Source organism: Ahaetulla prasina, chromosome 1, assembly GCF_028640845.1.
Source record: "Ahaetulla prasina isolate Xishuangbanna chromosome 1, ASM2864084v1, whole genome shotgun sequence".
Taxonomy (NCBI): Eukaryota; Metazoa; Chordata; class Lepidosauria; order Squamata; family Colubridae; genus Ahaetulla; species Ahaetulla prasina.
In genome coordinates, this window is record NC_080539.1 from 63986044 (window position 1) to 64004790 (window position 18747).

Genomic DNA, 18747 nt, shown 5'->3' on the forward strand with positions numbered 1-18747 from the left:
ATATTGCATGGATATTCTGGATGACATTCCTTCAGCTGCATTATTATAATATATAGTCTATGAATTCAAACAGTCACAGTTCAGAGTAAGTGTTCTGATTCAATATGCTTACTCATTTTTATAACACTGTATTTTCAAAATCCCAGTCAGTACAAAAGAAACAATTGCCATATATGGTTTCAAAATCTGAAAAGCTTGATGCATAGAGATTCCCATTAGGTTTTTAAAGTTGATCTAATTATAACAAAATTGCTAAAACATCCAAATGCTCAGTTATCATTAAGAAATCATCTTTAATATGAACATTCTAATTTTCAACATAAGTAACATTTTATAGGCCATGAAAAAACTTAAAAGTGAGAGGGACAGACAACTTTTCTAAGAAATGTGAACATATCTCCTTACATTCCTGTTTCAGCTGAACAATAACTGTATATCGAAGGAGAAGCAACATATCTCATAAAATCTTGTAAAACAATCTCCAGTCTTTTGTATCAAACAACCTGCATGAATAATGTTAATTTTTAGCTTTATAAAATGAAATGAGAATTGTCTTTCCCCTGCTTCTAAATTTTTTTACTGGATGATTGGAAGATCTTTTTGAAAAGAGAGAAATCAGTGAGGCAGAATACAGTGGGGATCCAAGTCACTTTTCTTTTTAATGTACTTCAACTATACTGTTGGCAATATACACAAATGAAAAATTACAGAAGCTATTTCACTTAGGGGAAAATTGTCCTTTTTGCATTTTTCACATGTGATATTTGGAGAGGTTACCTATATTGTAGATTGCATTTCCTTACTACAAAAACAGCTTCAGATGACTACTTGTTTTCAACCTTTACCTGACAGAATTTGCTTTGTTTTATTGTGGAAAAATGAATCACATATATCAAATGTTTATGAATATAAAGTGTTCGTATCTGTGGTGGGTTTCAAAATGTTTTATTACTGGTCTGTGGGTGTGGCTTAGTGGGCATGGCATGGCTTGATGGGCATGGCTTGGTGGGAGTGGTAGGGGAAGGATACTGTAAAATCTCGATTCCCAACCCACTCCAGGAGAAGGATACTGCAAAATCTCCATTCACACCCCACTCCAAGAGAAGGATACTGCAAACTCCCCATTTCCTCCCAATCAGCTGGGACTTGGGAGGCAGAGAATAGATGGGGCAGGGCCAGTCAGAGGTGGTATTTACTGGTTCTCCGAACTACTCAGAATTTCTGCTACCAATTCTCCAAAACTGATCAGAACCTGCTGAAACCCACCTCTGGTTCATATGCATTTCAAGCTGAACTGACAACTTTCCCTACAGTCCAGAAAGTGATTTCATTTGGCATCTGAACTTGAGATATAATAATAGTTATAGCTGAGATCAAGCATAACTATGTCTTTCTGACTGATTTTTTAATGGAATAAAATTTATTCAATTGTTTAGTCTGAACTTGTTTTGTGGTTCTATTCCATAAAACAAGGTTAAAAAATGTCATAGTTTCTATGGATGAACACAACCCAAAAAATTACTAAGCTTGTTTTGTGGCAAATTCTGGAATAAAGTAGACATCATTTTGTTGCACCTGCAATTTTGGGTATCCATCTAGTATAATTTTATTTGAAGTTGAAGCATATTAGAGTTTTTTATAATGACAACCATGAATCCTTAAAAAACTTTCATAAATATTACATTAAAATAGAATAAGCCAAATTCAACTCTGCTATAATAAATAGTCCTCAGTTTAGTACATGAAACAAAGATGAAATGTTGTGGATTTCCCTTCCCAACCCATGGTTAAAGGAGACAAAAAAGCCCCTGCCTCTAGTCCCTGCCTATTATATAGCTATTTACTAGCTATAACTGTGCTATATTAGTTTCAATTTTTATATACCTTTGCTAAGCAAGAACTGAAGGCAACAGGGAACGATAGCTGAGAAAATGAGATTGTTCAATCTATCACAATCCCTATAATTATGCTTGTCTCTAGGACAGAATTTATAACTGTTCTTCAAAGATACTCTGAAATGTTTATCAGCTTAACTATGAGAATAAAATGTAGACAAAGGGAACAAAATACCCTGCCTTCAAATTATTTTTTTTCAACCAGTCTCTGAAATACAACACAACATATCTGAACCAGTTCTGAATTGGCATGTTGCTAGGCATCATTTGAAACACAACACTTCATTCCAACAGTGTTGCATATTAATAACTGCTGTTCAAACTCTGAATCTGTAATCCAACACCATCCACTCCTCTCTTCAACTAACAGATTCCTTGCATATGATGAACCTTCTGGGGGAAAGCCAACAAAGATTAAAGCATTAACTCTCAGGGGGATGGATAATGGGTCACACAGCTATGCCTCAGACTGGGGTTTAAGGCTAACTTCTCAGACAACAGTTCACCATTCTTTAAATTAAGCATATGATTACATCACTATTTTGATATATGTGTTTAGCACAGATTTCCTAGAAGTATTTTTTAAAAAATTCTTTTATTTTGCAATATGCAAAAGATGTGATGTGGAACTTTATGTGAACTCTGATGATAGATTTAGAGATCTGATGTTGAATGCTACAGCTGAAGCTTTCTATAGTAGAAAGAAATGGAATTGGTTCACAAAAGTGGAACCAATAGGCAAAATCTGAATTCAAAATTATTTGGTGGTTCAAATGTAACAGAAGAAAATTAATTTTACGTACCACACAGATATGCTTTCAAGTTTCAACCCTGATACAATTTTCTTCTATATTCCAGCACCTTTGGTCTAAAACAGGTGTTACTAACCTTTCGGACTTCAGGGACCACTAAATTCATAATTTTAAATCCTGTGGACCACTAATATGATTTGCCTAATGACTGGCTGGCTGGGCATGGCTAGGTGGTCATGGCCAACTCAATGTCACTCATGTCAAGGGGTGCCTTGCCAGCCTCTAGTCACCCATCCCCTCCCAGCTACTCCTCGCCTGCCTGTCCAGGCTCCTTAGGGCCCCAGCAGGAAGCAGTTGTTGGAGCTAAACAGCCACCATGAGAAAGAGTGGACAAAACAGGTGGCTCAATCCAAACTGGATCTGACCTAGAAGGAGGCTCAGCAGAAGCACCTCATTGATGACTACGAGCATAGGCTTTCCAAGCAGAGGGAAGACCTGCAGGAGTGCAAGGCCAGGTACCAGAGCCTGGAGGCTAAGCAGGCTAAGATGGTCAGCCAGTTCCAGGCCATGATGCAGTCCCACTGGAACAAGGCCCTCTAGCTCTTTGCCACAAGCAGCAATTCCCTCCAGCCTTCGCCCAAAGCCTCTCACCAGGAGGCTGAAGCAGACCCCGAGTCAGAATTTCTCCCCCTCCAACCCACACAAAAAGACCCCAAAGGGGGAGACTCTCTGCAGCAACACAAACATTCATTCCATGTATCTGTGCCAGGGGCTGTAGTTTGAGGTGCAATAGAAAAAATGCAAACAATTTTTCTGCGGACTACCAAAATTTTCTCGAAGACCACCAGTGGTCCACGGACCACCAGTTGGTGACTGCTGGTCTAAGAAATAGTGGAAGATACAAATAAAAAAGCAGAGCACTGGAATGACATGTTGCAATACTGCGCACAATTAGTTTAAAATAGTTCTGCTAAATAAGGGTGCCCACAATGAGACTCTCAGTATCACAAACTTGGAATTAAGTATATACTCCTGATATTTTACCAAAATGCAACAAAGCAGTGTGGTACATATCTTTTTGAGTTGTCATTTTTCAAAAACAGTTTTTACAACAGAATGTCATCTTGGTCATTCCTTTAATAGCCATTAAAATATTTCATTTTGCCTGTTTTCTAACGAACTAAACAGCCTTCTCCTTACAGCATTTTTGCTAGATATTTTAAAAATATCTTTCAAAGCAAGTCCTTCTTTGATATCAGTATAAATTACAGAAAAACAACTGAAGAAAGATAAAGCTAAAATAACATGTATTGCAAGAACATTATCAAGATTGAGGTATAAACTTTACCTACTTTTATTTATATTTAATTTTTAAAAATAGAAAAATAAATTCCAATACTATTCATTTCAATCTGTACTGTCAGAAGTAATACTTGATGCTTATTTCTTACAAATTGTCTGTTTTGGTCACTTTTTCAAGTGTGTTTCCTGACTATTTTAATGTAACATCCTTTTTACTCTTTACAGAATTCAAGGCATTTCTTTTCTAAATAAAAATATCAATTATAAAATTATAACTGATAAACAGAACATGAAATATTCACAAGGGACAGAATTTGGTTGGAGCCAACCACTCAAAGTATTCAATGCTTAATGAAGTGATTTATTAAGCACCAGGTACTATATAATATAATTATCCTGCACAGCTGAAATCCAGGACAACTGATATCTGAAAATTAGCAGTCATGATCCAATATCATCCCATGGTGATACAACAGTAACTTATAAATAGATCCAGTTTAGATCTACTACAGCTGTGTGTAAAACCTCTCTGCAGGTCAAGTTTTGTTGCAAAGAATCCCACCTTTGAGTTCTGTGTACAAAAATGCACAATACATTCTAGGAAAGATTCAGAAAAACTAGAGCAGTTGTTGAGAAATATAATGAGTGATATTTCATCTTGAATAAAAACTATTGAGATTGGATTCAATTATCTCAAAGAATGTTGCCCAGAAAATCAAAACCATGCCTCTATTCTACAAGATATAAATTAATTATAGGAGCAGAATTTCTAGTTCAAACAGTAGGAAAGTATATTATGTCAAGAAGAGTAATTCAGCAGTGGAACCGAATGCTACCTTTCTGGATATGTTCAAGTGAAGGCCAGACAGTTAGCTCTAGGAATTATTTAATACAAATTTCTCCATGGAGTAGGTGGTCCTAAACGTTCCCTTCTAATTCTATAATCTAAATGTGCTTTGAATAATAAAGCACATTTTATGTCCCAAATCCTGTTTCTTGGAATAGATATCATCAATCAAAAATATATTTACTCATGTCTATTTTTAATGAAATCTATTACAAAAGAAACTGCTAGCAATATTTACATGTATAAAGACTACATTCAAATAATTAGAACAAATTTTGTTTTTGCTAGAAAAATAATTATCAGAGTAGACGTCTGCTCAGAATCCTCCAGTTGAGCAAAAAAGAGAATATGATAAAGCCCTATATGTGATATAGGTCCAGGGTATTTGAGGAACGGTCTCACCCCAATGGGACTAGCCCACCCCACTTGCTCTAGTAGAAGTGCCCTGCTGCAGACCCTATCTCGGGAATTCCAGTGGGGGAGAAGGAGAGGAGCCTTTTCCACTGTGGCTCGGGCCCTATGGATTATTCCACTACCAGAGGTGAGAACTGCTCCCCCCTCTTGGTCTTCTGGAAGCATATAAACAGCTGGTTTTGCCAACTGGCTTGGGACTCTGAGGGGGGCACATACTACTGGAGGTGGTTGATGGGATAAGCAGAAGTTCGCATCCCTGTGCCATCCGTCTCCTTGGTTCTAGGTTTTTATATAGTTTTTAAATTTTTGTTTTTATATTTATTTTTCTACTGTTCATTAGCTGCCTAGAGTTGCCTTATCAATGATATGGATAAATAAATAAACATAGTTGCCCACTCTATTCGGCCAATACCATCTGCTTACATCACCACTTTCACTCAAAGAGTTGCCTTATTGACTGGAGCATGCAAGTGTGCAGGAGAATCTTTAAACAAAAAAAAGGGATTATCTCCTTCATTCAGCCAACAGAGCTTCTCTATTTTACCATAACCTATTAAGGACAGAGACAGACTTTTATTTATAAAAAAAACACACTCTGAATTCAACCAAAATCAGAGGCACATACATACAAACTATATAGGACAGTGAATGAAGTGCGTATGTAAACCCTTCTTTCAAGATAATTTACCGTCATTGTGCATTATTTTTCATCTTCATATTTTATATAAAACAGTTTGAAAGAGCTATCCAATACAGAATGTAAAGACATGTATGTAAATGTAAAATGTAAAAAAAAAAAGTAAAATGTAAAAAAATGATCCATCTGTTAAACTACTGAAGTTTGCAGATGACACAACAGTGATCAGTGTCATTCGAGACAATGATGAATCCGCATACAGACGGGAGGTTGAACAACTAGCCTTGTGGTGCGACCAGAACAATCTGGAACTGAGCACACTGAAAACCGTAGAAATGGTGGTGGACTTTAGGAGAAACCCTTCCATACTACCACCTCTTACAATACTAGACAACACAGTATCAACAGTAGAGACCTTCAAAATGGACACCTAACATCAAAAAAATCATCAAAAAAGCACAACAAAGAATGTTCTTTCTGCGCCAACTCAGAAAGCTCAAACTGTCCAGGGAGCTGCTAATATGAGTCAAAAAGAAGGCTGTGAAAATATTTACAGACCCCTCACATCCTGAACATAAACTGTTTCAACTCCTACCCTCAAAACGACGCTATAGAGCACTACACACCAGAACAACTAGACACAAGAACAGTTTTTTCCCTGAACGCCATGACTCTGCTAAACAAATAATTCCCTCAACACTCTCAAACTAGTTACTAAGTCTGCACTACTATTAATCTCATCATTCCTATCACCCATCTCCTTCCACTTATGACTGTATGACTGTAACCTTGTTGCTGGTATCCTTAAGATTTATATTGATATTGTTTCCTGATTGCTTATTTGTACCCTATGACTATCATTAAGTGTTATACCTTATGATTCTTGATGAATGTATCGTTTCTTTTATGAGAGCGTATGCACCAAGACAAATTCCTTGTGTGTCCAATCACACTTGGCCAATAAAGAACTCTATTCTATTCTATTCTATTCTATTCTATTCTATTCTATTCTATTCTATTCTATTCTATTCTATTCTATTCTATTCTATTCAGTTGCAAAGATCCAACACATTTAAGATACAATCTTTATATATATATCTTGCCAGGTCATACTGAATCTAACAAATCTTTTTATTTATTTCATAATAATTTTTTTTAATTCATTTCAATCTTTTTATTCATTTCAAAGACTAAAACACATTAATCTGTTACTTTAGGATAAAGTAACCAAATGTAAATATCTGCAGCTGTATCAACTTTTTAAAAATCATAAAAATATCCAAGTACAGAGGATTGTACATGCATGGTCATACCTTTCTCTCCTTGTCTTTTCTAATTTGTCTTTCAATATCAGAATTTCTTTTTTGAGAGCAAGTTGTTGGATCTCTGCATCACGCAATTCCTTCTTCAGATTTTTTAATTCATTAGAATGTATTACTTCTCGTTTAGACAGTTCTTCTTCATAAAAAACAATTTTCTTTTCCAAGTCAGCTTTTAATTTTGTTATTTCCTGCTGATGTTCTGTGCTGCTCACCCCTGGAGACCAACCAATTTGTTTCTGCTACAGAAAAGGTACATTTCAGAATTAGCTTTTATGATCTGGAAAATTCTGACATACAGTATAAAATAGGAATAATTCATCCTAGAAGGTGAAAAAAAAAATGAAAATGAAATTGATTGATTGACACTGATTTTAAAATAAAATTTAATAAATTTTACTGGATTGCTGTTGTTACCCAACTGAGCTTCCTCTTTGATAAATGCATAACAAATTATGAACTTAATTATCCATTCTTCCAATATTAACAATAGAAAATAGACCACTGCACAGAAATTATCATTATCGTTATATGAATGATTCATTATCATTCTGCTGGGGGCGTGTGTGTGTGTTTCATGACTCCTTGGACCATTGTTTCAGTGTTATTTTTTTACCAGAGTCCTCATTCCTCAATAGTTGATTTCTATACATTTTAGTATGCCTTCCATTTAAAGTCATTCAAAATAAGCTTTGTAAATGATAATAACTTGCAAATCTCCTACCCCTACATTGGACAAAGGCAGTCACACGCTTTAAAATGGTGAAATCAATAAAGACTAACCTTTAGCCCTTCTAATTCATTTTCCAGCTGCTTAGAATATTGCTCACTTCTCTCACGCAGTTTCCTGTCCTTGGATGCCTCAGCAGCTGCAGCTTCAGCATGAACTTCCAGCTACAAATATAATTTTAAAATCATAAACATTCATTTTAGCGTGGCTTTTCCTTATTAATGCACTAGAAACTTCTGGATTCATCTGCATATATAATTCTATCATAAAGATGATATAAATAAGTATGTTTAGAAGATTAAAATGAATGGCAGAGTCTGTTATTTACCAATTACCATTGTTTAATTAACTAAAAGACAAACACATGAATTTAAATTTAAGTGAACTTTCTTGTGTAATACTATCCCTAAGGTAAATCTGGGATGATTTTTGGTGCTTTAAAAATTAGATGGATGGATGGATGGATGGATGGACGGACGGACAGATTAAACTTACTTCTTTCTTTATTCTGTCTATTCTACGTAATTCTTGTCTCAAGCTTTCTGCCTTTTGCATTACCACTTCCATCTCTTCTTCTTTATCTCTAACCAGGCGGGTAAGCTTCTGTTTTTGTGAGTGCAATTCCGTAAGCCGCTCATTCATCTCAGAGAATTCCTGCATGGCCAGTTTACGTTGGCTATGTGCATCTTTCAGTTCTTTGGTTTGTGCCTTTAACCTCTCACTGGAGTCAAGCAGTTCCTGCAATCAGAAACAAAATATGACATATCCTTAAATATTTCTATCACTAAATATGGTTAAAAGAAGTAAGACATAGAGTTTGCAGAACATAAAAAGATAAGTAGAAAAGAAATTAAAAATTTAAAGCTATGTCCATTAAAACTTTAAAACTAAGCAAAAAACAGAACCAAGGGCATGGATAGCAAAAGACTTGGATAAGGACTTTTTACCTCATAAACCACTTCCAGTGCTTATTACTCCCTTGGCAAAACCAAGTTTCTGTACCCTTCTAGAAGGCCAAAAAGGCCTTTCTATTATCTTAGAACACCTAACCAATTTAAGTATTTATTATAATTAATCATACACAATAATAGAACAGACTAGAATAGAATAGAATTTTTATTGGTCAAATGTGATTGGACACACAAGGAATTTGTCTTGTTGCATATGCTCTCAGTGTACATAAAGGAAAAGATGCCTTCATCAAGGTACAACACTTACAACACTTAATGATAGTCATAGGCTACAAATAAGCAATCAGGAAACAATCAATATCAATATAAATCATAAGGATACAAGCAACAAAATTACTTTGGGTTGTATATAATGGATTGTATATTAATTTAAATTACTTTAAAATGTTTTATCACAGATTTTCATAGTGGCTTTTACTAGATAATTTAACTTCCAAGGTTAATTTGCAGATTTACCAAATTCAAATATTCTCCTTTCTCTCTGCGCAATATAACACATTCACACAAACACAGGATGTCCGAATGTTATTTATATCATTATTCTCAAACTTTGTATCTATTACTTTGGTATAGTTTTTCCATGACCTACCCCATAATGAACAATATTACCCGAGTTTAAGAAAGCTTTTTATATAAACATAGCAGTAAGCTCCTGAAGTGGTTTAAAATGTGATTGCTGTGTGGCTATATTAAGATGATTGAATATAGAAGTGAAGCTTTCTAAAACTAAAATGGAAATAAAAATGTTGATCAGATTTTTTGTACCTTATTAAGATCATCCCGCTCTTGCTTTAGTGCTTTCATTTGCTTCTCATAAGTTTTGATGTGCCTGGTAGCATCTTCTAAATCTCTTTGTGCAGAACTGGCTTCTTCAAGTTGCTGCTCTAATCGCCCAGAATCTACAAGAGAAAATTACTGAGAAATATAAAACACTAAAATAGAAGCCTTACTGCTCACTTTGGGCAACAAAAAGGACCCATCATTTATTCCAATTTCCCAGAAGAGTTGAATGTTTAGGTACTATTTGTCAGTTTGTATGTGTGAAGTGCTGATTACTGTAGCAGGACTTTCTGCCAGTTAAAATGAGAGGTAAGTGATCCTGTCTCCATTTCTTCTTCAAATTGTATCTTCTGTAAAATGAGCTCCAGACTAAGGCTAGGGATTAGTGTGGGCTTTGTGGCCAATTTTGCTAATTTTAGATTTTCTCTTCCTAGATCTGAGAATTCCCTCCAATGCCATGGTGAGAATTTCACCTCTGTATTATTTTATAGAAGTGGGATACTGTTCCCTAGGGAGCTTGGCATTTTTAAAAATAATTATAAAGTTTTAATTTAAAAACTCCAGGTTGATCACAATTTTCTTTCTTCAAAGATCAATTAAAAACAATCAATTATTGAACTTCCTATTCAATAAAGGCCTTTTTAAACAGAAATGTCCAAATTTTATGGAAGATCATTAATAAAGGGTATGAGATGACCTTCCCTAGGTGGGGGGTTACAGATCCTAGGTGTATGAAACTTCTAAAGATAAAGTATAAACATATCCTAGTTCTAGTGGGTAATTCTAGTGGGAGACATATTTCTCTGATATATCTTGTGTGCATAGTAATATGAATAATCTGAATTAAAAAAACAAAAGGGATTTATTTAAAAAGTGCTATATTAGTTGTCAAAAGGCCCACAGACTGAACAGGAAACAATATCATTACATCCTGAATCCAATCTTATAAAATGAGACATTAACTGTGGCAAATGTCTAGTAGATAGCTGAAATATCTATTCTATACTGATGAGAAATAAAGCTGAACAGAAAAAAATAAAGAATTTCTACCTAGAAGAAACCATAATGGGGCCCTTATGCTTTCTTAACATTTTCTTTATTATTTTTGATATAATATCAACCCATGGGTGTTGTTTTTAGAAAAACACATACAAAATACAGTTAATATCTGAATAATTTGGTTGGTTGTGGAATTTTGCCTCAATCTTACTTATTTCTGTTACTTCAGAATATAGTATCAGAGGACAAGAGATATGAAAACATGAGCAGGCTGAATATGCAGAGATAATAACTGGGCTTCACATGGAAAATAAAGTAACTAGGAATAAATATGCTCTTTGTATGTTGAAACAACAGAACCCACAATATTTAGTCTTAATGTTGGTAAACTTAATTCTAAATAAGGAAAAACATTCGAATTTCTACAAATAAACTTTGAATTCAGACCCTTGACTAAGTAAACATGAAATTCTTCTCTGCAACTGTTAATTTCATGATATTCATCTTCATGTAATTCAGAATCACAAGTTGTAACGCAGGTTATGCTATTATTTTCTCTTAAGAAAAATGTAATAAGACAGATTACATAACATTTACACATAGCAGTTAGGTGAGATACTGTCTAAGCCAAAAGCTTTGGTGTATAATTTAGCAAATTAAATTGAAGGGTGCTTAGTATTTTGTGTGCATGTTCTTAAAATGAGCAGAAGTGTTTCCTTACTCAAGACAAAATTTTGTAGTTCACACTCTTATTATACATAGTTGACTTTAATTACTCCTAATTAAAGGAAGATAAATTAAATAATTAAAGTTCTAATTCAATATAGTATTTATTACATTTATTTATTATTTCTGAAACTGCAAAAGGAATCTACTCCCCAAGCTTTTATTTTTAAAACAAATTAGTAGTCACTTAAAATAAATAAACAAAGCATACAGAATGTTACACCATTCATTTTCATTATGTATAATATCTTGAACCTAATTTATCCTAAACCATCCATTTATTTTTGCTTCAGACATATTACCAAGATGCTGACAGATCATTTTCTTGGGAACAAGGAATAAGACAGAAGCTATTTGAAATTTCAAATAGAAAAAAATCTAGGTTTTTTTTACTGTGCTGTTCATAAAAATATGGGAATATTTCAACTGCATTTCATAACGTTTAGTCTTGCAGTCTACAGACAGCAGAGTGCAGAGACACATAGGTCTTAAAGTGCAGAGAGGCAAGGGTGACTGCGGCTGGGACTGACTCAGGCAGCTGCTGCTTTCCAGAGTGTGGCAAGCAGCCTTAGAGCCACGTAGTTCTAGGGATGCTTGCTGCCCCACAAGGCAGGGAGAAATGTGGTGGAAGATAGGCGAGTGGGCTAAGTTGGAGACAGTCTTTACCTTACTCGGGGCACAAAGGGATCAAGCCTGGAATGATCTGAATTGGGACAAATACTTGCTTAACAATCCACAATTCTCAGTTAATAACGAGTTAATAATTTTTTTTTAATTTGAACTTATATCCCACCCTTCTCCCGAAGGACTTGCTTAACAATCCACAATTCTCAGTTAATAACGAGTTAATAATTTTTTTTTAATTTGAACTTATATCCCACCCTTCTCCAAAGACTCAGGGCGGCTTACACTGTATTAAGCAATAATAATTCCCCCTTCCCTTAAAAATATAGGTCCGTAGTCTGGAAGTGCTCCTTGATGCCACAGTTGTTACAGTGCATCTACTGTAATTTTTCTATAGCTATTTGGATCTGGCAATGAATACCAAAGCCTTGGCTAAATCACTGTTAAGACTATTTAAGACTATTCTTGAAGAATGTCTGGAAGCTCTGTCATGCAAAATTGAGCAGCTAAGGTGATGACACTAAGACAGATTGATTTTATGCCTTCCAGTCAGACTGGATACTTGGCAACTGCATGGACAATGCACTTTCCTTGGCAACATTTTTGGAAGTGGTTTGCCATTGCCTTCTTCACAGAGCTAAGAGAAAGTGACTGACTCAAAGATACCTAGCTGGCTTTTGCCTATGGCATGGCAGGCCAAGAACTCACAATTTCTAGGCTAGTATCTTTAATCACTATACCAAACTGGCTCTGTCATTAGCAACACCTGCACAATGAAAATAGTTCTGGGCACTATTACAGATACTAAGTAATCAGAAATCTGTAGAACCTTTTCCAACTAGCAGCTTACTAAAAGGTTCAGAAAAGCTTATTCCTCTTAATCAAATCTATTAGTCAATAAAGGTACTATCATATTCCTGAGTTCTGATACTAACTTTCACAAAACTACTAAGATCATACTATGTTAATCTTGATAAATTAATATAGGGACAATTCAAGAGTTTTTGATTTTCAAATCCCTTAAAATGCTCAGGGCCTGAATATCTGAGTAACAGCTATGAAACTATCTCAAAGATGCTTGCGATAATAGAAGCTAACTTGTCAAGAGAGAGCTTTTTCTCATAGCATGACCAAATTATGGAATGCATTCCCTTAGAAGGTATACTTAACCTTCATTTTTTCTGTGTTAAAAAGGAAGTCTTAATCTTTCCTTTCATCCAAATCTTTTAAATTAATTTGATTGTTTTAAATATTGTTTTTGAGTTTTGAAATCTAAACTTTAAAGGTTTGAATCTAAACTTTAGATGAAGTTGGTTAAAAAATAATGGAAGAATTTGCAGAGGCAGCTCCTTTTCTTCTTCCCTGTACAGATTTGGGTGAGACTCTCACCCAAAATATTAGGCTTGAAATATTCTAGATATGCTATTATGAAAATGCAAAACTCCATATATGGAAATCACAGGGAACAGAATTAAGAATTAGAACCTCTACTTTGAGTATGATTTATTGATGGTTTTATAAAATCTCCCTTTAAAGCTAGTAATTATTAAATGCTTTATTATAGTGACTTGTGTAATAAGAGTTCTCATCTATCTTTTTGCCATTAGTGAATTCCAATGTGACCTAGAATCCTTAATTTTATAATAGCAGAAAATAAAAGAACAAACAATACACTCCATGCTTCTATTCAGGACAGCAAATTTTACCATGCCCACTTGTTATCATCTTATTTGCTAACCTGGATGTATTCTAGTAATAATGGCACCCTCATTTCTTCATTTTATCTCTTTCTTTACCATTTTTGAGATAGGTGTACTAATCTGAACACAGAATCTAAATGAAATGCAAATGGTATTACATTAATTCAGCAAAGAAGTCACCATTACCATGCTAAAATATAAAAAATAAGCCCACAAGTCCTGCAGTGATATATTATTGTGATAAAGGGGCTATCCTTGTAGCGACAGTAAAGAATGCTGGAGGATATGCCAAAAATATCCACGTAGAACAACCCAAGGCATTAAAATTATCCCAGATAAGCACCTATATTGGACAGCAGATATTTAGCAATACCAATAGAACTCAGATTTATATACCGCTTCACAGTGTTTTACAGCCTCTCTAAGCGGTTTACAGAGTCAGCATATTGTCCCCAACAATCTGGGTCCTCATTTTATCAACTTCAGAAGGATGGAAGGCTGAGTCCATCTTGGGCTGGTCAGAATCGAATTCCTGGCAGTTGGCAGAATTAGCTTGCAATACTGCATTCTAACCACTGTGCCACCATGGTTCATATATAGAAAGATGCTAGAGACACATTATTGTTTTACTGTCAAGTTATTTATTATATTTATATGCCACCCATCTTGCCATCAAAAGACTCTGGCAAAAATGGCAAAACATCATTTCATATTGCGTGGGACAAAGGTAATGTAAATCACTCCTGTATTTTATCAAACAAATCACATTGAGAGACAAGATAAAATGACTTGCAATGTAGTGTTGATGATGGGTCCCTTATGTTGAGAAGCTCTTAACATGCTACTGAGGAATAATCAAGGGTGGTTTTTTTTTTTTGGAGCAACAATAGGGTTTATGATACAACTATGTTAAAACTTTTTGGATATTGCCATGCAGGGAAAGAAAATCTGGAGTTGGCAAAACTGAAATACAGAGGGAACATGGAATGTGAAAGATGAACTGGAAAAGCTTAACATTGTGACAGATAAAATGAACTGGCTACATGCTGATATCTTACATATCACTGAATTGGAAAGAACTAAAACTGGATATTTTCAGTCAAAAGATCATACTGCTTACTGGCCACAACCCCCCCACCCCCCAAAAGGATAGTGTTGTTTTCATCATCAAGAAGGCTATATAGCAAAGACAGTATTTAGGTACAATGTATTTAGGTAAATGCAGTCAGTTGACCAAATCAACTGCAGGACAGCCTTCAGTTATCAGTGTTTATGCTCCAACCACGAATGTAGAAGACAATGAAGTTGACTAATTTAATAATCAAATTCAATATAAAATCAACAGAACATGCAAGTAAGACATGCTGCTTGGTGATTGGAGAATAGAATGCCGAAGTTATAAATAGTAAAGTGGAAAATGCAGTTTGATTGTATGGCTTTATAAGAAGAAATGAAGCAAGGAAACACTTTAGTAAGTTTCAATGATTTCTTCACTGATAGGGAACCAGAGGAACAGGAATGAAAGCAAAGAAATTGTTAAGAATGAATGTGAAAAAGTTGGAATGCTCACCCCAGTATTAGGATAATTGGCAAAAAGGGAGTTAACTAATTAACTTTAGGCTATCTGGTTGGTAAATAGTCAGCATTACTGCATGCCTTTTAATGTGTATTCCCCATTATGTGCCTACTTACTAACCAATGAAAACTGGGGGCCGGGCAGGGAACAGAATGTATCTGCACTCAGTGTGGAAGGGATTGCCACTCACGGATTGGCCTTTTTAGTCACACTAGATGCTGTTTTAGGACCTCTTTCCAGAGCACAATACCATAGTCTTTTGAGACTGAAGGATGCCAATGTAATGAACTCTCTTGTAAACCCTTTCTCTCCAATTTCTTTATTCTTTAGAGGGGAGGGAAAAAAAGAAGAGACAGGAAAGATTATCTAAAGAGGTCACCATTTTAGGCACTCTCTCTGCTCTGTGAAGGGGAAAAAAATGGGTCATAGATCAATGCATGCTAACTGACTGTAATGCAAACACATGACTTAGAGAGAGTTGCTATGAAAGTCATGTGTGCACCTTGGTTGCAATTATTTTTTCAACACTATTTTAACTTCAAACAGTCGCTGCATGAAGCAATTGATAAGTAAGGTTTATCTGTTGACATTTTACATTGGATGATAAATATAACAGTTGAAACATTTGTGAAGTAAACTGTTGTTCGTTTGAGCAAAACACAAAAACTAGAAAAGAATTAGTAATGTTTTCAATATTAAATATTGGTACTTACCAGTGACTTGTTTTCTCAATGTTTCAATTTCATCCTTCAGGCTTTTAATTTCTAAATCTTTGCTTGCTGTTAATGGACCATCTACAGTTGAATAATGTAGGGCCTGGACTGTTTGTGTAGACTCTTTAAAAAAAGCAAGGAAGATGTAAGACAGCATTCAAAATTTTCAATCTATAGGTTTTGGCCTTTCAAAATCATAATATGGTATCCAACAAGGATCTATGGCCTGACAATTTTTGGACCCCAATCTAAAGATTCTATAAGACTTTCTGTCATGCCAAACTTTTTGAACTTCTATAAGGAACTGACCTTCACTTTTTTCTAGTGATCAAGAACAGTAAGAAAATGAATCTTACACTATCACATTAATCCTATTTTTAAAAAAACAGTATGTTAACTAATTTACCAACTGATAGCATTTGTGCTTTTCTGTAACTACTGTCCAATAGGTAGGTAAATTGTAGAAAAACAACTAACTGCAGCCACATACTGCTCACTGGTGGTGGTGGTGGTGGGCAAATCTTCCTGAATGGATACCACCATTTGCCCAATCATAGGGGGAAAACTCACTGCTTACCAGCATTTACCACTGTGGTACTGAGTACTGAGGTGGTTCAGTGGTTAGGGTGCAGGCTACTTCTGCTGACTGCCGGCTGACTACAATTTGGCAGTTCAAATCTCACTAGGCTCAAGGTTGACTCAGCCTTCCATCCTTCTGAGATGGGTAAAATGAGAACCCAAATTTTGAGGGGCAATATGCTGATTCTGTAAATGGCTTAGAGAGGGCTATAAAGCACTATAAAGCAGTACATATGTCTAAGTGCTATTGCTATTTCAATATAGAAACATAGAACATAGAAAACCAATGCTGTAAATCAATCTTAAAGGAGTGATTTGCTGGCAAGAGAAGGGGAAACTGAAAAAGTTGAAGCCTCCTATACTGTATCCCTTTGGGAAGCAATGGAAACTAAAATATTATTTTGTTACATTCTTAAGTGTCTAAAAAAAGATCAAATTGCATTAAGGGAATAAATGAACAGAACTTCATGGAAGTTATGTAAGCTAGATTCTTTCTACAAATCATAAGCCAGGCTAAGCAAGTATTCAGTACAAACCTCTCCATAATCGGAAAGAAATCTAGACTACAGGTTTTTTTGTTCAATCCAACATTTGAACTTTTTGTGTAACCTACAATGTAAAACTCCTTATGCACATTTTTGTTACCTTGCATAGAATTTCCATCCTCTATCAATTTCAGTTCTTAAACTATTTTTATGTTCTCAATTTCATACTCAGTCTAACCAACATTACTCAGCAGTTCTCTCTTTTAATTGTCTCATTTGGTTTTTGTTTCTGAATTATTTTTAAATCTTTCATTTCAATATTAAAATACTCTCATTTATATGTTTCTTCAAGTTCTTCCATACTGTATTCTCTGATCCTCCAGAAAAATACCTTCATAAAGCCCTAGGGGTCACTTGTTCTCCAACAACAATTTTCCACATATTCTAAAGTTGTAAGCCATGGATTGGGCCTGACTTGGTTTTAATTTTGCTCAATTTTGCTCAATACATTGTCATTTTACTTTACTTCTTTTCATTCTGCAAATGTCTTAATAATACCTTGGCTATATGTTCAGCTGTCTTTGCAATATCAAAATATTAATAATTTATTGTAATTTCTACTTGTAAAATATGTTCTTTTCATCCAAATTATTACTAAGCTGTGACACTGACTATACCACAGTAAATTAATGTCCAGTTATATGCGGAATGTTTTCAAATACTGTTTCTACTGAAAATGTAGTAATATAAGTCTTTCCACCACATAAGTCATGGAATCCAAAATTGACTTAAACAGATAGTCATGTATACTTTATATAGGAATACCTTGAAGTTTTCTGCTAAGTTCCAGCTTTTCTTGCTCTAAACGTCTTATTCGTCTCTCATATGCTTCTGTAGCTAAGGTATCTTCTAGTGTTCTTTGAACATTGGCATCAAGTTCCATTACACGTTGCCCAGCTGCAAATCTTAGAGTACTACGATCCGAAAGGACACTGAGAAGATAGTTATCAGGTTTAGAACATTTTAACATGATCTTTATGACTTTCATATTAGGATAATTAAAAGCTCATATATACATTTCAACAGAAAACAAAGCAGTTAGGTCTCTTTATTGTACAGTTTTTTGCAAATGTATTCATGAAGCCACCATAACTGGCAATTGAAATCCAACATAATTCAAGTAGAAATCTACTTGAACATTCTAATGAAATCCACTCACAAAGATTGTCTCTCTTCCCTCTTATTACCTTCTAAATTGACTTCTGATGATATTCCAAATATCCAGAGTCAATTTTAAATGACGACAATCATAAGGAGGGAAGAGAATAGTTTTGTCACCTCTTCCCATTCCAGCAATGAAATAGCTCTGTCAGTAGAAAAAAATAACTAAAAATTACCCAGATACTTAGGCATACTCTTAAAATATCTCCAATTATGCAGTGATGCCAAAAGGTTTGTGAAACCTTTTGAATTTTCAATATTTCTGCAAAAATATGACCTAAAACACATTCTCCATACAAGTCCAAGAATACAAGTCCTAAAACTAAATAAACAGAACCAAATTAAAGAAATGAGTCAAACACATTGTACTTGTTCATTGATTTATTGCGGGAAATGATTCAAATGATGTGAATCTTTGCTTTCAGTTGATCACTTCTGCACATCAGCCTGGAGGAATTTAAACCCCTTCTTCCTTGC

General features: G+C 34.8%; 1 protein-coding gene across 3 annotated transcripts in view; it reads right to left on the reverse strand.

Annotated features, from left to right (window-relative positions):
* The window catches only part of CDC42BPA (CDC42 binding protein kinase alpha), a 150325-nt gene that overhangs the window by 51594 nt on the left and 79984 nt on the right, over positions 1 to 18747 (reverse strand). For all 3 annotated transcript variants that reach the window (XM_058169811.1, XM_058171461.1, XM_058170638.1), the window contains exons 10-15: positions 17875 to 18041; positions 15986 to 16108; positions 9633 to 9766; positions 8392 to 8634; positions 7950 to 8060; positions 7161 to 7408 (exon numbers count right to left, since the gene is read on the reverse strand). In XM_058169811.1, coding sequence (XP_058025794.1) covers positions 7161 to 7408; positions 7950 to 8060; positions 8392 to 8634; positions 9633 to 9766; positions 15986 to 16108; positions 17875 to 18041 — 1026 coding nt within the window. The remainder of the gene's footprint in view (positions 1 to 7160; positions 7409 to 7949; positions 8061 to 8391; positions 8635 to 9632; positions 9767 to 15985; positions 16109 to 17874; positions 18042 to 18747) is intronic.